The 19780-nt window shown below is 43.1% G+C and overlaps 1 protein-coding gene across 3 annotated transcripts in view; it reads right to left on the bottom strand.

The window, feature by feature from the left end:
• Positions 1-19780, bottom strand: part of LOC147718475 (actin-binding protein WASF3-like) — a 534745-nt gene that overhangs the window by 81065 nt on the left and 433900 nt on the right. For 2 of the 3 annotated variants that reach the window (XM_086918396.1, XM_086918397.1), the window contains 2 exons: positions 8917-9034; positions 5161-5336 (listed from right to left, as the gene is read on the bottom strand). In XM_086918396.1, the coding sequence (XP_086774522.1) occupies positions 5161-5336; positions 8917-9034 (294 nt within the window). The remainder of the gene's footprint in view (positions 1-5160; positions 5337-8916; positions 9035-19780) is intronic. The other variant, XM_086918398.1, reaches the window with a different exon arrangement.

A 19780-nucleotide genomic window follows, 5' to 3' on the forward strand; every position in this document is an offset into this window, starting at 1 on the left:
TTTGCTGCAGCCTAGACGTTCTGTAATTCAATCCAATCCTTTCTCTCCCATGGTTTCTTATCAATTCATTCAGTGGGGTAATTCTCTGTCTTCTAGGTCTTTAAAAGGCACATGTGAGATCATCTATGGGAATTTTCCAGGGACATCACTGTGCAGGAGTGCTCCAAAGCGTTCCCTCGTTCCATTTTATGCACAATTTTGATTTGCTGAGCAAAACCTCCTAAACAGCACCTCCATGTTAGACTAAACAGTTTTTTCTGTAGGAGTAATTTTACCCATGTAAGCATAACAATTAGAAGGGTTTGAGTTAATGCAGCGCATCAGAAGCCACTCATTTTGGATAACTCTTTAATCATTTTCAGAGTCTCGTCCAGACACTGGGCACTTCAAGCGTTTGATAGGTAAATGTAGGCCCTTGCCTGCTGATTCCCACTATTGCTTTTGTGACCTCATGTTGCCCACTTTTTACATTGGATGTTCACTTTTTCTATTACCAGCTATCTGCCTCTAGATAAGATAGGAGTCTCACTGCATGCATTCTATGTTGCCCTGGAACTCACTATGGTACTTCAACACGCACTCCCACTACCACCCTCTGAAGTCGTGTGGTCATGGACCCTGCTTTTAATAGGGCCATAATCAGCTGCAGTCTTCTGAATTCCTCCTCTCTTGATGCTGCAACTTAGAGGCCAAGACCTTGTGGAGTGACCACGTTATCCGCAGCCATGTTTATGCCACTGGCACTATCAGCCAGCTCCCGTCTTCTGTGCTACCCCCCACAGTGCACGGCATCTCTGATCAGAGTTCAACAGCCTTTGAGGAGGCATCTTGATATCACAGCAGCATTTGAAGTAAGGGTAGAGAGCACAAGTCTTCTTAAAGAGCAGCAATTGGTCAGTTCCTCTCTTAAACACAGATCGTCTTGATCAGCACAGATTCCTCCATCCGGAGTTGGGCTGTACCACCTAGTTGGTCTTGTCCTCTGCTTGAACAAAATCGTTTTTGCAGTCTGTGAGGAAAGAAGTTGTTTATTGTTTTTAATGGCAATTTTGAGTCTCAAAATTACGTAACTGTTTCCCATTGGCCGTAGATGTTAATTTTGAAATGCTAGTATATAAACCCTGATTATTTCAGTTGACACAAATCTGCTCATTCTGTGTCTTAGTGAGTACCTGCACTCTATTCGGTTCAACAATTTTTTCAGTGTTCTGCTGTATCCTTATTCAAATTGCTCCTGCACCTTGGATTCTGCCCATCTATGCCTGCCAGCCTCAACCTTCTCTTAAATAGCTATCTGGCCTTCTCCAAGTTTACATGGAGGGCATTTATTTAGTGCACCATGTCTTACTTACGATTTAATAGCTGTTGTGGTGGCTGGCCCACAACTACTACTCTGCCAATGGCCCTACCTTGCAATCTGCAATTAACTTGTCCATGCAGACTCCAATCTGTGCCTTGGTTTTAGGTCTGCTCCAATTAGTTGCTTTTCTCATGCCACTTTGACTCATAGCTGCGCCTTGATTTTACATTTGCCTTAAAAACCTTCGATGGTAGCTCACCTCTGGTTTCCTTCTTCAGCCTTGTCTTACCCATCACTAGCTTGTAGTGGTCTTTGAATTCCACGTCTCTTTTTACTTCCTCAACATGCCTGTGCCTTTTACTGGTTTTTTTTGTATTCCAGGTTAACCCATTGTTTCTTGATTGCCCTTTGATTGGGCTTGATGTCTTAGGTGTGTTCTGAACCTCCTCTTGCTGGACGAGATAATGCAAGGGAAGTCCATTTGGCACCTCAAACTAAGACAAGGCTTGACCACAACTAATCAAGGAAGGCAGGTGGCCATCCATCTGTACTTATTCTAGGTCTAGCTTTAAACTCTGCTTTGGTAATCATTATATATGTATTGTGTGATTCACTGACAAAATATCAACTACAATAATATTGAGGTACAAAAATATTGTGACAAAAATATTGATGTCAAGAATATCTACATCTTATCTACATCATGGTAAGTACAAAAATATAGAGAAAAAAATATCAATGTCTAAGATATAGTTGTAAAAATATTGTTTTTTTAAATGTTAAAATAATGTAAAATAAAGTAAATAATACATATAATTAAAAGAAACAGTTACACATATTCATTAAAAAATAAATAATAACTAATACATATATTGTTAAAATAAATGTAACATATACATTTAAAATATAATATATATACTTAATATTATCATAAATAATTATTTTAATAACTTATAAATTGTTAACATTTTATAAATTATAAATACATATATACACATACAAAAATACTATAAATAAAAATATAAACAATATATAGAACAAATTAAAAAACGATCATATTTTTAATGTTTTTAAAATAAATTATATACAACAGTAACTAAAACAATACAGAAAAATATTGGATAGCAAAGGGAAACAAATTACTATTCCCACTCACAGAGTGCAACAGTAGGGAAAGTGTTGGATAGTGTAGGGGTAAAAATTAGAATTCCAACTCCAGAGAGTGCAACAGTAGGGAAAGTGTTGGATAGCGTAGAGGTAAAAATTGCTATAACCACTACAGAGAGTGCAACAGTAGGGAAAGTGTTGGTTAGCGAAAGGGTTAAAATTACTATTCCCACTCCATTGAGTGCAATTGAAGGGAAATTGCTGAATAGCATAGGGGTAAAAATTACTATTCCCACCCCAGAGAGTGCAACAGAAGGGAAAGTGTTGAATAGCATAGGGGTAAAAATTACTATTCCCACTCTAGTGAGTGCAACAGTAGGGAAAGTGTTGGATAGAGTAGGGGTAAAAATTACTATTCCAACTCCAGAGAGTGCAACAGTAGGGAAACTGTTGGATAGCGTAGGGGTTAAAAATAACATACATATCAATAAAATTAATTTAATTAAATAATGATTTATTAATACATAACAATAAATTAATTCTAAATACCAATAAATTAAAATAATATTACTTTAATTACATTAAATTACTTCCAACCCTATTCCCCAATAAACACACAACCCACTCCACATAACAATCACACTATTAATATAATTAGTGATCAATTAATAAAAATTGATTACTAATTAATAATTAACCATGAATTAAGTATCAATATCAATAAATATTAATTAATAAAAATAATTACCAATTAATAATTAAATAACACTAAATTATCGATACCAACAATTATTAATAATTAATGATGTAGTTATAATAAATTACTTCCCACCCTATTCATCTATAAACACACAACCCGCTTCTAAACTAAATTAACACAATTAATGTAATTATCAATTAATTAATTAATACAAATTAATTACCAATTAATAATGAATAAACAATTATTATTCTGGTCACCGATCTTCTTGATGGCGATATTCTTTCCCTACGATATTTAAAACTCGATATTAATGTTGGTCGAAATAAAAAACTCAGTGTTTAGTCTGTGCACCGTCTTGTGTCGTGCAAAGCCACATGAATCCTGTTGGTTTCTTCTTGACAAAGGAAAGTAAGCTGGCAGACATCTCAGTGGGGTTAATGCTCTCTGGTGACGGTGCACAGACAAAATATCGAGTTTTTTATTTCGACCTACATTAAAATTGAGTTTTAAATATCGTGAATAGCTTTAGGTTGGAAAGCTGTTTGATAGGAGCACGTACTGATGAGTTTGCAGGCAAAGGAGTTCCAATGTTGGGGTGAAGACGCAGTGAACACGGTCAAGCGGTTCTAAGGGCCTGAAAGGAAGGCTCTGAAAATTACTATGGTGCTCGGAGATAACTTGTACAAGAACGAGATAGACATACAATCAGTCAATTTGATTAGGAAAAGCATACCTGTCAACCACTTGGCTCACGAAAACGGAGAGGCCAGATTTGGAAGAGGGCAATGCTATTAAAGTGAATGGAGAAATAATTTTTGGGGAGGGTGATACAGGCTTGAAAAAGGGGTGACATAATTGATGTCTATGGAGGCACGTTGATTTTCAGGTGGATGTATGCTATAGAAATGAGGATGACGGGCGGGGACACTGGGAGCGCCGCGCCGGACACACTCATTGAGCACTGCGTGCCACAGCGGCGAGATGACATCTTATGAGGGGCCATGCGCGCTAAATGGTGGGAACGGAGGGAAGGGAGGACGTGGGTTGGGGGGGTCGAGAATGGGGGCAAACGCTGATAATGTATCTTGGTGACAGTGTCGCAGTTAGCTGTTATGTTTCTTTTCACGTGTTATTTATCCGTGGTTGAGTTGGGAAGGCAAACCTTGTCCCCTTCCTTGCTGGAGGGGGGGCGTATTAATCTCTTGTTCCTAAATAGAGGACGCGTCTGGGCTCTCATATCCTGCATACGGACTGATTGTGTATTCCACCTTCACGCCCTTGTTAACCATGATGCTGATGTAATGCCGCCCACGAACACTCGCAAAGTCATATTGATTGTACTACAGTGCCTTTTGTATTGTTGAATTTCTATATAAAAATGCCAATAAACAGATTTCATAAAAAATAGAAATGAGGATGACACCTGCCAAATGAGGGTGAGTTGTGAGGTCTGAAAAAGTATTTGTGTTGGCCTTGTCATACAGATTTCCAGTAGGAGACATACAATTTTTTTACATTCAGCTCTTTAACCAACATATAACAACATTAAACACTGCTTCATTTGTTCAGCTAGTCGCCGTTATCACTTGGTGCCTGGACTTATTTTTCATCATCCGCCTTTGGCCCAGAGCAAGAGGGAGAGGCAGTAAAGGGTGAAAGAAGAAGGAAACGAAAGAGAGAAACACAAAGAGAAAGCAGATATTGGAAAGACCCAGCAAGAGTAAATATACTGGAAGTGTAGGGAGGTAGACGAAAAAGGGAAGAGGAGCAATCCACTTGGGGGAAAAACAAATCATTGGCTCAAGCAGTTATTTAAATTAAGCACTACTTGTTAGAGAATAGTTATTGATACCAGAAAGAGCAAAGTGCCTGATTTATATCTCCCCAAATTAATGTATCCTCTTTGTATGTCTCCCCATAAAGTCTATTTAACAGAAATGTGGGAGATGAGAGGTGATTTCCTGAAGCCTTACCGGTTCCTGAAAACGAGAATGGATGCATAAAAATCCCCACCATTAAAGCAACCAAACACATCTTTCATGAAACCTGCCTAGTATCTGGGGACAGTGATCCCTCGGATGAGGCCACATGATATGGAGATGGTGAGAACCTGTTATCGGGCCTGAATTCCTTATCATATGCCATCATGTTCCACTCTAGGCGTCGGTTACGAGCCTTCCTCACTTTCTTCACCTCGCGGGTTGGGTCTTCCACCAGCCGCTGTTCCTGAAAACAGACATGTCCAATATTTCAGTCAACAATATGATAATTTCAATTACATGTTAATGGGTTTCAAACACATGTTACACTCTTTTAAATCAATAACTTTCATTGATAGGCAACTCCATGGGCACCAATGTTTTCAGAAACATTTTGATGTTTGTTGTTTCTGTAATTTTCTATGGTAGCCTGAGGCCACCTCAGTGCATTGAAGGGCGACAAGAGATAAAAAGGAGTAACCGAGTGAGGTAAAAGGAGGACCCAAAAGAGTCCTTGTGAATGGAAGATATTCCTCAGAAAACCTGACCTCACCCTTCCTTGTGAATGGAAGATATTCCTCAGAAAACTTGACCTCACTGAGCAATAGTGTTCTTTAGGTTGTCAACCTCATCCATCTTGGTCCAAATGTATCTCTATTGAGTTTTATTATGGTGCTGCATTTACATATTTTTTATGATGGGCATTTCTTTGCACTGAGTCATCTGTACTGAAAAGACCATAACGATGTAAAATACAAAGGTTTGAACTCAGAATTTGCATAATAATATTATTGGATCTATGCACATTCTGGTGGTGTAAACTTTACTCCACATCACTAAACACTTGCATAGTATATTACCATTAACTAGATTTGGGATCAAAAGTAGTTTCCTTTCCAATGTAAAATAGTGATTAGAAAAGTAACCAAAAATTACAACAGACAAACGGTGTGTCTCAGTGAAAAAAGGCTATTTTTTCTCAAATGCCCAGCATTATCGTTAGACATGTCTCCTGTACTAGGTGACTCACTGGATTAGATCAACTGTATCTGGACACTCCATAGAAGAGTGAAATATAAAAGTTTTCTAGCAAGTCTTTGCCACTTGAAACTGGTATTTTCTCAAAATATATTGGATGGAAACTCTCTATTTTAGTGACCGAGAGGTCAGCCAATAAATGAGTAATGTTGTCAGATATTTACTAAATGTTTCATGGGCCAGAGGTAATCCTTCGATTACCCTACAATTTAGAAGATGGCCAAATCATTTCCTTTTCGAAGGAAGACCATTCAATCTTAGCGAAAAGGATCAAAGCAGATACACTCAGCTGCCTTTAGCCATCCTGGATGTCAAGGTGAGGATCCCAGCAATAGGTCTACAACTGTGGTTGTGACTTGGACCTCAACTGACAATAATACTGCTAAGATATGCAACACTTTGTTAACACAAGATATAGAGTCTTTGAGAATGAAGAAAGTTCATTGAACAGTTTAACAAGCAGGTGGGAGGAAACCTTGACTCACTCAGCTAATCATGTTGCTTACAAATAATGATCTACTTGAATAAATAATTGTGATTGGCACACTATGAAATGGAGAATTTCAATTTTCATACCAAAATGGACAGACTTTGTTAGAATCGGTAACATATACTCATTGCAAATATAGCTTTCAGAAATATCTAAGACAATACAGAAATATAAATAGACACAAGGATGGCGAAAGGAGTTAAAACCCTCTTCAATATCAATGATGAAAACTCTGGGAACTAAATTTGATGCTGAATCGACTTTTAGGACCTGATTACGAGGTGGATGGTTAATTCCGACCTGTGCGTAAACACATTGTTGCATTGCACTAAAAGCCACCAACCAAATCCATTAAAAAATTACAGTTGATACAAAATTCAGCGACAATGCCTAAACTTAAACCCAAGTGATTGAATGTTATGTTTCCTTTTCTTGGTGCGTTACTTTGTCTTCCAGAATCAGTATTATATGATTGTGCCCCATTCTGAGGTGTTATATGTTTGTGACACCCTCCACAAAATCAAAAGACTGTATCATTTTGCTGTATTACAGAATTTTTCGCTGTTCTACAGTATTGCAGCCTACCTTTACAGGCTCAATCAATCAATCAATCAATGCATTTATATAGCGCACTACTCACCCGGAGGGTCTCAAGGCCCTAGGGGAGGGGGGGGGGTCCGCTACTGCTCGAACAGCCAGGTCTTGAGCTGTTTCCTGAAGGCAAGGTGGTCCTGGGTCAGGCGGAGGTGGGTCGGGAGGGAGTTCCAAGTCTTGGCGGCCAGGTAGGAGAAGGACCTTCCTCCTGTGGTGGCTCTTCAGATCCGGGGGACGGCGGCGAGGGCGCGGCTGGTCGATCGGAGCTGGCGTGTGGGAGCGTAGAAGTTGAGGCGGCTGTTAAGGTATGCTGGTCCTTGGTTGTGCAGGGCTTTGTGTGCGTGGGTGAGGAGACGGAAGGTGATTCTCTTGTTGACCGGGAGCCAGTGCAGATCTCTCAGGTGTCCGGAGATGTGGCTGCGACGGGGGATGTCCAGGATGAGTCGTGCTGAGGCGTTCTGGATCCGCTGGAGTCTGTTCTGGAGTTTGGTGGTGGTTCTGGCGTAGAGGGAGTTGCCGTAGTCCAGACGGCAACTCCCTTGCTTGCTACATTGTTGCGGTCCATTGTATGTGCTTCAATTTGTGCTCCTTTCTACAATGTTGTAAGACTGATCCTTGTTTTTTAGTATTTAAGAATTTTAGAATATTCTGTAGGTTTACAGAATTGTCCCTTGTACTATACTACTGCATCGTTTTGTCACATTCTATTGAGCTCCAGTGTATGTCTCACTCATTCTTCAATACCGTAAAACTCTCCCATTGTTAAAATATTACTTCAAAAATTGCTTCTTCTACATTTTTGGAGGACTATACCAGATTGTACAGCATTACAGGGTGGCCTCTTGTTCACTAGTGTTTGAGGCCTATGCGAGGTTTTAAGGTGTCACACGATTGCATCCCTTCCAACAATATCAAAAACACGTGCCACGGTTTGTCAGTGCTGCATATTGTTTATGTCTGTACAGAGTTGCAATTTTGTCACCATTTATACATTGTTAAAAGATGCTGCCCAATTTTGCAGTGTACCACCCAATGGTGCAGTGTACCATGTTTTCCCCATTCTGCTGCATCCTCACCAGCTATCACTCCTTTGGTCTTTTTGTGTTTAATATAGTAGAAATATATCCAGGGCTGAACCGACCATATGAAGCACAGGGCAAGCTCCGGGTAGGCTAAGGACTACGGGACTACTTTCAGGGGTGGATTAACCAATGGATTCCAAACAGCCCTGATGAAGCACACTTTTTTCTTGTATGCAGTTTATAATTTACCTCCCCAATACCCTGGAAGCAGTTGGACGCACTTGGTACACTCACCTGGTAAGCTATGTGTCGGGTATCACCACATTTTCTGGGGATACCATTAGCTCCTGGTCAACCAATGATTTATCCCATTTTCAGTGTTATATAATTGTTGCTCACCAACAATGTTTAACGATTGCCTCGAGGCTCTCTTAAGCCAGGAAAGAAGGGTATGGTTTACAAAGGTTTCCCACAGCTTTAGGCAGTCTAAATGTATGCACTCATGGAAAACCCGTGTATCTAAGCCTTATTCTGGCCTCAAACTAGGGGACGACTGTCATAAACCAGGACAAAGCATTCAGGCACATCTTTGTTTATAGTAGTAACACAAGTCAGGAAGACTCAAGCCCACTGGTAGGTGAAGTGGAACAATCACGTTCCTGATGAATCTCAGCCCAATTTACCTTCTGCCTTCTTTTCTCCTTCCTTTTGTCTTCCGTGGCCTGCAGCATCTTCTCCTTCCATAGGTTGAAGAAGTACGATGGGTCAGTGTAGAACTTGAGACCGTCCTTCCGGTCATCCCTGAAAATGAGCGTATAATAGAGATCAGTCTCTGCAGGTGTACCAATGTAGATGTCGGTGGCAAACACAGAGGTCCTCTATTATGGAAATTAAGAAGAAAATAATATGTCACTACCATAAGGCAATAGTTATTTCATTATTCTGCATGATACTTCTATATTCACCTATTTCCAGTAGTACAACATAGTATGAATTTACTGCACAATCCAGGATTTTGAACAAACCTTTAATGTCAGTAGTTACCAAATGACTCTTGAGTCAATAGGCAGATTATATTCCAGTCCTTGGCTTTCATTTAACAACCCAGTGCATTCTGGAATGTGTAGTCCTGATTCATCTTACTTGAACTAATTGGACTGATTTTCAAGATTGCAACGATTTGTGGAAGAAAAACTAGACTGAAATATGGTGTCCTCCAAGAAATGGAGCCATCTAGTAAATATAGACATTTTCAACATATAGATAATATTCAAATTCACGTTACTATGTATGAGCATGCCACCCTCTTTTTACTTCTCCTCTATGTGTCCCCAGTCCTATCCTGGACCACATTTGGAGCATGGTGGGTGTTAAAAAATTCAGCAGATTGTTGAGTGTCAACAGAAATTACTGCATCCACGCATTTAACATCATCACCTCCTGTGCGGTAACACTTACAGTAAATCTACCAAGATAGTAAGTTGTCCAACAACTTGTAAATCTGGTGGGAATGCCTAAAAATTACCATTACCCAAAAGCAGGCAGTAAACAGCTCCCCATCCTCATTACAATTTTCTTATAGAACTCAAATGTCACCCATTGACAGGCTCCTGACAGCTAAGATCACAACGGTTGCTGTGCATTTGTGCAAATAAAATATGTACAAAATTGTGCACTGTTTCTGGTCAATCTTGCAGGTTTGCATCCCCACAGGAAGCACTACTATTGTGTCACGCAATTCTGTTAGATGGCATGGCACTGCCATCATTGTCGCGTAGTCCTTCCATTGTTATCTTTGAAGGCGAGTGCTGTTCACCACCAAGACAGTGCTGATGGTGCTCCAAAGCATGTAGTAATACCAATGTGGTCTGACCACAGTTTTCAACACCGTAGCTGAGCAACGTTTTAAAGATGGGTATTGCGGCATCCCCCAATGAGATGGCAGTATGACTTTATCCTCTGCAACCTGCAACTTTTTCCTGAAAATACATGTATAAGGTTATACTAACTGTGTGAAGGTAAACCTATTGGTACAAAAGGGGTGGTGATGGACGGAGCATCTGACTCAATCAAACACTCACACCCAGTCAAAAGATCTGGGTTTAATCCATCACCGTTCTTTAGCCCACTCTGCCACCCCAGTTCAGACATGGCTATATGCAAATCAGTCTGACCCTGTGCCTCATGGGAACAGTCCAGCCCGAACTGCCAAGCCATGTCTTCCCTGGACCGGAAACAAGCTTCCGAGGACCGGTTTCTGGCATTCCAGCCGTCTTCAGCCCGGCTTGCTTGAATCCAGTGGCACAGTGAGCAAGGGACCCACGTCTGAGCATACCCTGCCACACTTATGGCGGCCAAAAGCTGTACAAAAGGGGGTGGTGATGGACGGAGCATCTGAATCAATCAAGTTGAAGGTAAACCTATCTTCAGGATGTTGCACTCAGTAGATCTCAAGAGTAGCAGAGTATGTGAGGTGATTGTTTGTTTTCATATTTATAAGCTGCTATTACTTATTAATTAAACTGTATGATCAATTAGTAGAAAAACGAATAACAAAAAAATCCTAAGGAGTCTTTACCTGCAGAGAAAATGCTGATGCTAGCCTCACCTAAACCCCACCTACCCACTTTGTTTCCTAGAGGCCACATTTCTTGTGCACAGACCTGCCAAATAACTGCAACTCTGTCTCACAAGATTCTGACTCTTATCACACAGTGACTGGGTGCAGGCCCCTCTGTGGATAGTATGGCACAAAATGGCTCCAGGCCCCACCCCTATCCAGACCCCACTTCCTCCAAGGTTCCACTACCACCTCTCACATGATGAGAATGTTTTTAAAGTTTACACATTCGCGTGCATTCCAGCATGCTGGAGTTACAGGGGCCACAAGTCCACTCCTGATTTCTGTTTCCTAGTCAGTGTGCGTGCAGCCTACTTCTACAAAGCCACAGTCCATAACCCTCTATGTCCACTCATCTGCAGCACCCTCTTTTTATTATTGAAGCAGGTGAAATTTGTGTTGGTGGGCTTAGTTATTTTTTACTATGTCCATGTTCCCCCACTTCTCATCTCTCCCTTGGCGCCCTGTCACTCCACACCCTTATCCTATGCTGTCCCTGCTTCTTCCTGAGTCCCACAGCCACACCTTTGTGACAGAGGTTGCTTTTTGTGACTTACAGCCAGATTCATCATTGTCCCGTTTTGCGAGTCCTTAATAGCGATTATTAAGGAATCGCTATTAAGGACTTGCAAAATGGGATTCATGTAGGAATCGCAAAATAAATTGTGATTCCTACAGCTTCTTTATTTGCGATTAGCAAATTGCTAATCGCAAATAAGGATGCGATTTCAAGGGTGCCAGGGGTGTCCAAAGGACACCCTGTAGCACCCCTGAAATGAAAATGTAGACTGATGTTGCGCACACACATGTCCAAAGGACATGTGTGTGTGTAACATACAACTTAGAAAAATGCACTAAATCGCATTTTTCTAAGTTTTCGCTATTTACCACGAAGTCAAACTTCGCGGTAAATAGCGGCCAAAAATTGCGAATTCGCAAATAAAAAATGGTTAATGAATTGCATTTAAGGAATCTCAAATAGAGATTCCTTAAATGCAAGTCCTCGCAATTTAGCGATTTTGCTATTAGCGATTTTTGCATTTGGGATGATTAATCCCAAATGCAAAAATTGCGCTCGCAAAGGGCCAGATTCTCAGAATCTGGCCCTTTGCGAGCGCAATTTTCAATGATGAATCTGGCTGTTAGTCCGTATCTGGCACTGCTTTGTCTCCTCAGCCCCACTTTCTGCTTAGACTATCCTCACCCCTTTCTGCTCACCACAGATGCTGTGCTGGCAAGCCCAAGTTATTGTTAAGTGTAGCTTCACCGCGTAGCTGTATGCAAGATATATTTGACCGGATATATCAATATTAGGAATAACGATTACCTAGTTGCTATTCTCTGTGATTCGCAGTTAGGTAATCACCATTCCGAATGTACGAATGTACGAAACTCAGAGTTTCATTTAGAGATTCCTACAAGGTTGCAAATTAACCTACCTGACGGATACTGATCAGGTAGGTTGCAATTTGCGACCCAGTCAGCATTGCCAGGGGCCGTCCGACGCATGGAAGAGGTTACATGTGCACAACACACACTATTTTACTCTTGGTGTTAGAAAGGTCAATAAGATTGTGTTCCTGACCTTTCACAGTAAAACAAAATTATTATATGTTGGTGAATAACATTTCCAATACAATCTGGTGAATGTGTATACTTTTCATTCTTCCCAAACCTTTGTAATTGCCCTGCCATTTGAGGTACCGTAGTATTGGAGAAGCCTAATGTTGGATCCACCATTATACGTCACAAATACATAACATAAACATGCACTTACCACATGCCACCTGTGTGACCTAAGGACATTAATTTAAAGTGTTGCACCAGACATCATTATTGAAATGCAGTCACTGTAGAATTAGAAGACACTGTGTGCCTTAACCCCTTCGGTGCTGGCCGTCCCACGTCACGGTGGGAGTGTGCGGAGGACGGCTGGGGGCCATCCAAATCCCGCCCACTCGTTAATTTGCTCGCAAAGCGGAAGAATTAGCGCAGTGTGCAAGGGGTTACCAATAATACATAAGTTATTCTTTAGCGACTTAAAGAATAAACCGCCCGCACCTATTTAGAATGCGTTTACTCTAGAAACAATGATGAATTTATGTAATGTGGGCACTAATGTTTTGCATACTTCATTTAACATGTAGCTCATAGCTATACGTACACATATTAAGGGTTTACTGATTACCTCATACAATATGAATCTAATGTACTGACACGCTTTATTCATTTGTGCCTGAAAGTGCACACATATATAATAAGCATTGGCAAAGCCAATAGACCTCGCCTTTGCAAGTGTTTCTAATTTTGTTTTCGCTCTTCTTCAGTAGTTGTGTGTATGGAAAGTGTCGATTATTTGTGTCTGTGTTAATAATTGTTTTAAAAATGTTTTGCTGATTCAATGATGTATGTTGAATATTGTGACTTTGTAAATAAAATGTGTCTTCAAAGGGCTGTTGTAATCAGATTACCTTTGGGGTGTAAAAGCAGCATGCTCTAGTGTTTTCTGTTTTGTTTGCATAGTGTTAAGTGGGGTTTGTGGCGTTTAATAGTGTTCCTTATTAAGTGTTGTATGCGTGAAGCCATTCGTATGGTAGTGAAATATTCAATTAAATTGGAGTCTTTGCCCGGTTGGACGGAAACCAAGCAGGCACTTATAATGCAGTGAAATATAAGACACCACTGCTTTAAGACGACCAATACGGCTGGGGATATGAGACAGACAGGGTCATACTCAGTTCGTTGTGAGCGTAATGGGGCATTTGATGCGCCGATAATGCGCGTCAACAAAGAAAGAAACAAACAAGGACATAAACTGTTGTAAAACACACGTGCAAACGGTCCTGTGGTCCATGTACACTGATCGTTTATCCCTGCCTGTATACAGCGAACTCAGATGCCTGCACATGTACACCTTGCACGGATGCATGTATGTGCATACTGAGCCACGAACCATGCATGATTACCCCGATCCTTGGTCCGTACACATGTACACTGATCTCTGATCTGCAATTTATATCCAAGCCCTGATAGGTAATGACAGGGTTGGTGGTTGGCCCCCAGAAGGCTGTGCACCATGAAAGCTCTTTCAGTCCTAGAGTCTTCAGTAAGAAGGTTTGTCCCTTGATGATACCGCATCACCGCCCAGATCTCCTTGTAAAAGGATTTACCACCAGACCGAGCAACATGAGAAGATGCACAAAAACGCAGATTAATGGATGAAGAGCACAAGCAGACTTTGTAATTACATGTCAACACATAAAATCCCTGAGCAGAAACAAGAGCTATTGCAAAAGCTTGGGGGAAATGTGTTTGAAGCGTGTTTTTTTTTTGCTTTTGTTTTTACAATGTGCTTTCTTTATCAACACAGTAAAGCCTCACTAAACAAATAAAAAGAACATGTTTGGTAAAAAAGTACAAAAACTCCAGCAGCACGGGAAAGCCTTGCTAAACCAATAAAGCACATTGTAAATAAAACTCTTCGAACGCATCTCCCACAAGCTTTAGCACGACAACATAAGAAAAAAATGGAACCTTCCTAAAACGTGGGCGCTCTTCAACAAAAAAAAAAAAATGCGGCTGCAAAAGTGAAAGCAACCCTTGAAAATATGGTACAGAACAGATGGCACCCTGCAGGCTGCCACACATACAAGTTTTATGAAAAGTCTAGAGTGATTCCAAGAGGCCCTCTCCTAGTGCAGCACATGAGAGCTGCACTAGGCTCAACCTAAAAATGTACACCATTGATTTAATACTCTAAAGTTATGCTAACTAGGACTGTTTTCTATTCTGAATAATCTACTGTTTTCCATTTCTGCTTGTATGACTTTTTCCTGGCAGGTACATTCACATAGATTGTTAGTCTGTGAATAGATACAACACTGTACTAGCGATAATGTGAGTGAGACTGAGAAGAACATGGAGAGCCAGACCGTTAACTGAAAAGTCATATTCAGCAATTTTGCAGCTTTGCTTAAACAAGGACGATGTCGTTCCCATGTCCAGTGTGGGACATTTCATAAATGTTGCAGCTTACAGAGTGAGAATTGAAAAAGACAATGGAACCCCTGATGAAGCGAACAGAAGGGTGATAACCGAAAGATGCTAGTGCAAATAACTGGAGTCTACAGTGTCTGAGGTTGTTGTCACTTTTCCTTGGACTTTGAGAGATTTAGAAAGGTATGCTTATTTCCTTTCACTCTTGTTGAATGTAGCTTAGGCTAACACTCAAATTCCCCTGACCTAAGAAGACTCTTGATAGAGCTTTTGAGATGCTGACACTTTCCCTTACTTCCCAAACTTTCCTGTATGTCCTATTTTTATGCATTCTCTGAATTTTGAGATGTCTTGGACTATTGAACCATCTCTTAGTTTGGACTTTAATCCAGATGATTTTAGATTTTACTCTCGTATAGAAGAGAGAACAAGAAACTATTTTCTGAGCACCAAATGTTGTTTTTGCTTTTCTGTATTGCTGTGACTGAATAACTTGTTTGTCTCATACTGGTAAGCCTAAACCTATTAGGAGGTTGGTGTTTCCCTGTTGTTATTCTTTATCTTTATAGCATGGTGCTAAGAATTGTCTACCTTAACACAACAGCTAATTTTCTTGACTATAGTGACTGATTCCCGGTCCTTATTGTGTAGTCAAATGGGTGACACTGTTAATTGAATTTGATTGATGTAATGATAACTCCCCATCACCTCTCAGGTGGAAAAAAAAAGATTAATCGGAGGACAAATGGTAAGAGGGTTGGCCCAGAGAGCTGAATCAGTATCAATGTGTGTGAAAGACAAAATGTTGAGATAAAGTTTCAGAGAATGTACTGGGTCATGCTGCACAAATTGCTTTTTTGTAGCCACTTAATTTAGTTAACATTGCTGTATAATTTGGGCCTCCACTCTTAAATAATTCTGATGAGCACAATCAGAACTTTATATAAGGGGGCCACGAGGAGAAGAGGAATTCTGCCTGTTATATCTGATTTAATCTTCCTTTAAACTTGGATGAGTGGGCATTTTAAGAAACTTGCATTTTCTTTCTTTTATCCCTATCATGTTTTTTTTTCCTCAAAACAAATTTTATTGATCGATTGCACCCAAAGTGCAGCTCTTCACATTCAGAAGAATACTGCTATAACAACAGCAGCAAAATACTAACAATCTATACATCTTTTCGGCTTCTCTCCCTCCCCCCTACTCCCCCACTGCCAACTCCCCCACCCCTGATCCCTCCCTAGCCCACCGCACGATATCGTCTCATTCACAACTAGTTTTGCATGTAAAACAGTGTACACAGTTCCTCAATTACGGCCCCCGTCCTGTACTTCCGACCAATCTGCACACTCTGCCGGTAGATCCAACCACAGACCCCTATAGTCCGCCCACCTCTTCCTAGGGCAGCCCCGGGCCGAAAAAAATTGGACGCTCCAACCCCATACAAAAGTCCAGCCCCTTCTTCCACACCACTATTGGAGGTGCCCGGGTATCCTTCCAAGCTTGGGCCACATCTCTCTTGACGACGGTGAGGCCCAATAGCAGCAGATGCCTTTTCTATATGTTACCTCCCACCCCCTCTAGAACATGCAAGAGACCTAATTGTGGGGTACGTGGAAGTTCCCAGACCAACACTTCAGACAAACAGCCCCACACCCCCTTCCAAAACCTACCCAAGACACTACAGCTCTATACCGTGTGTAATAGGGTGCCCACCTCTCGACCGCACCTCAAACAGTCAGAAGACGCAATCAGACCCGCCCGCCACAGCCTCTCCCTAGTGTAATAAGCTCTATGGAGATATTTAGATTGGATGAGACTCAGGCGTATTGCAATAGCTGCACCTTGGGGAGCTTCAAGGGCCTCCACCAATCTTCCTCTTCCAATGTTGCGACATCCCTTTCTCTGGATTCCCTCAATTTGTGTAGGGAAGATGAACAGTGTGTAACTAGAGTCTGGTAGATGCGGGATATTTTCTTATCCTCTCGGTCCCCAATAAATATCTTCGCCTCTAGTGGGCTAAATTCAGGTAAGGAGTCAAGTCCCTCCAGACTAGGTGCAATGGCATGGCGGAATTGTAAATATTTGAAGAATTGGGTTCGAGGCATGCCTTATTCCTCGCTAAGATCCTGAAACGATTTAAGGGCCGTGCCAGACATCACATCACCCAGTGTTGAAATTCCTATGCGGTCCCAACCCCTAAAGCCCTGCAGGGACGCCAGGGCAGGGAGATGACCATTATGCCATAGGGGTGTCTCTCCGTTAGCGTACCCCACCATCCCATACGACGCAGCGCCTGCCTCTAGACCTGAAAGACCACCTGGGTAGCCTGCGGCAACCGCACCAAATACAATATAGTGTGCAGAGTATCGGTCCCCATAAGATAGCGCTCAAGAGCATACGGTGGGTCCCCCCTATCTCATACCACCATTCATTCAGAATCAACAGATGGGAGGCCTGATAGTAGGGTGGATATACGCGGATTCAAATACAGACCAGATGTTTCACCAAAGATTTGCATTATATGCGGTCCCGACCTATTGATATCAGTAATAAAAAACAGAACATCATCCGCGTACAGCACAATCCTATCTGAGGGTCCGATCTCCCATTCAAAGCCTTTCAATTGCGCGTCTATGCGCACCCACGCCGCCAACGGCTCCATGGCCAGAGCAAATAGATACGGCGGCAGGGGGCACCCCTGCCGAGTACCTCATCCTATGTGGAATGTGGTAGATGTGCCCCGGCCACCCTCACCGAAGCCGTCAGGTCTGTATATAGGAGTTTTAAGTACGACAAAAAACGGGGCCCGAGGTTAATGTAATGTATGTGTCTTGTTAAGCGCACTGCTGCCCTGAGGCGTCGTGGCGCTGTAGACCGCTGGGGAACCCGTCCTGGCTATCCCTGTGAGATGGTCCCTACTGGGTATCTCCAAGGTGAAACCAGGCATCCCCGACGAATGTGGGGGGCCATTGTAGAGATGAGGCAAGCTAATGCTCACGCTCAGACTGTCCCCGGGCCAGGCTTTGAAGGAGTTGTTGGTTTATAGACCACCAGGCCCTGTGGGCTCCTTCCTGGAAGATTTGCAGACAGCTGTCTCTGAGCTGGTGTTGACCACACAGCATTGCGTAGTGGCCGGTGATTTCAACTTCCACCTTGACGTGACGGACGACCCGGATGCGGCCAAACTGCTGGATATTACATCTCCACTGGGTCTTATACCGTTCGTGTCAGGGCCAACACATGAGAAGGGGCATACCCTGGATCAGGTGTTTTCGTCTGTCCCTCTTATGGAGGTTGATACCCTGCCGGTGCTCTGGACTGATCACAGGTTGATCAGATTTTCGGTGCTGGAGAGTACGCGGCTGGATAACAGCGCCTCTACCTTTTCTAGACCGGCCTCGAGAGCGCTGCACAGAGTGACACCTGACATGCTGGAGCAGGCGCTTCTGGATCACCCATGCCATCTTTCGGGCGATCTGGAAAGCGACACTGAGGCTTTGCAGCTATGGCTCACTGATAGGCTGGACGATCTGGCCCCCAAGGTAGCCCCCCGGTCCACGGTGGCACGGCAATCTGCACCGTGGTTTACGGAGGTGCTCCGGGTGGCCCGCAGTCAATGTAAGGTGGCCGAGAGGGCCTGGCGCCTTCTGTATGATGGGGAGGCTAAACTCGCCTATAAGGCGGCGGTGAAGGCCTACCATCGGGACATCCTGGGAGCGAAGAGGAAATATTTGGCTAGGAGGATCGAGGCATCTGCGAACTCCTGTAAGGAGATCTTCACCATTGTAAAGGAGTTCACGACCCCTAGCTCCCAATCGCTCCCTTTAGTTTCTTCGGATGCGTGGGCATGTGATCTTGCCGGTTTCTTTACCAATAAGATCAAGGCGATTCAGGCCTCCTTTGTGGAGGGACCGGAGGTTGGAAGCGGCGTCACAGGGGCGGGTTGCGGACCTCCGCACACACCTGCGGCGGTGTTGTCTGTTTTTCCTGTTGTTTCCAGCGATGTGTCCAGGCAGCTGCTGGCCAATCTGAAATCTGGCTCGCCACTGGACCCCTGCCCCGCCAAATTTTTGGCTGGGATGGCGGCGGTGGTGAACCCGCTGGTTAATCCCATCCTCAATGCCTCTTTGAGGGAGGGGAGGGTCCCTAGCTCTTGGAAAAGAGCGATGGTGATCCCCCTCCTTAAGAAACCGGGTCTCGATGCCGAGGTCTTGGCCAATTATAGGCCAATTTCACTTCTTCCGGCCCTCGCGAAGATCACGGAAAAACACGTTCACGGTGTCCTGTCGAGCTTTTTGGAAGCTAACAATCTGCTCCACCCATCCCAATCCAGTTTCCGTCCTAATTTTAGTACGGAAACGGCTTTGCTGGAGGTCACCGAGATCATCAGGGAGACTCTGGATGTCGGCGGGAGGGCCATGTTGGTCATGCTAGACCTATCGGCAGCCTTCGACACCGTCCCCCATAGGGCACTCTTAGCGAGGCTTTATGACATCGGCCTGAGGGGGACGGCGCTCAGGTGGTTCACATCTTTCCTTGAAGGCCGCCGCCAGACGGTCTGGGTCTCCCAGAGCTCTGCCGAGATGCCGCCACTGGGAGTTGGGGTTCCACACGGCTCTGTGTTGAGTCCCACGTTGTTTAACATCTTTATGTCCCCTTTGGCGGCCTTGGTGGAAGCATATGGGGCCCAGATCGTCTCCTACGCCGACGACACGCAACTCCTCTTCACATGCGGGAAAGACCAGGAGTTTGATGGAGGGAGAATTCGGGACTGCCTCGCATTGGTCTTCGACTGGTTCCAACGGAACAGTCTGAGGGCCAACTCCAGCAAGTCCGAGGTTCTATTCTTTGGTTGCGTCGCCGATCCGGAGTGGCAGCAATGGTGGCCGTCTGACATGAGCCCTCCTGCACAGTCTTCCTTGGTGGCT

The sequence above is a fragment of the Lissotriton vulgaris genome, chromosome 4_1 (genome assembly GCF_964263255.1).
Source record: "Lissotriton vulgaris chromosome 4_1, aLisVul1.2, whole genome shotgun sequence".
In the NCBI taxonomy this organism is placed as follows: domain Eukaryota; kingdom Metazoa; phylum Chordata; class Amphibia; order Caudata; family Salamandridae; genus Lissotriton; species Lissotriton vulgaris.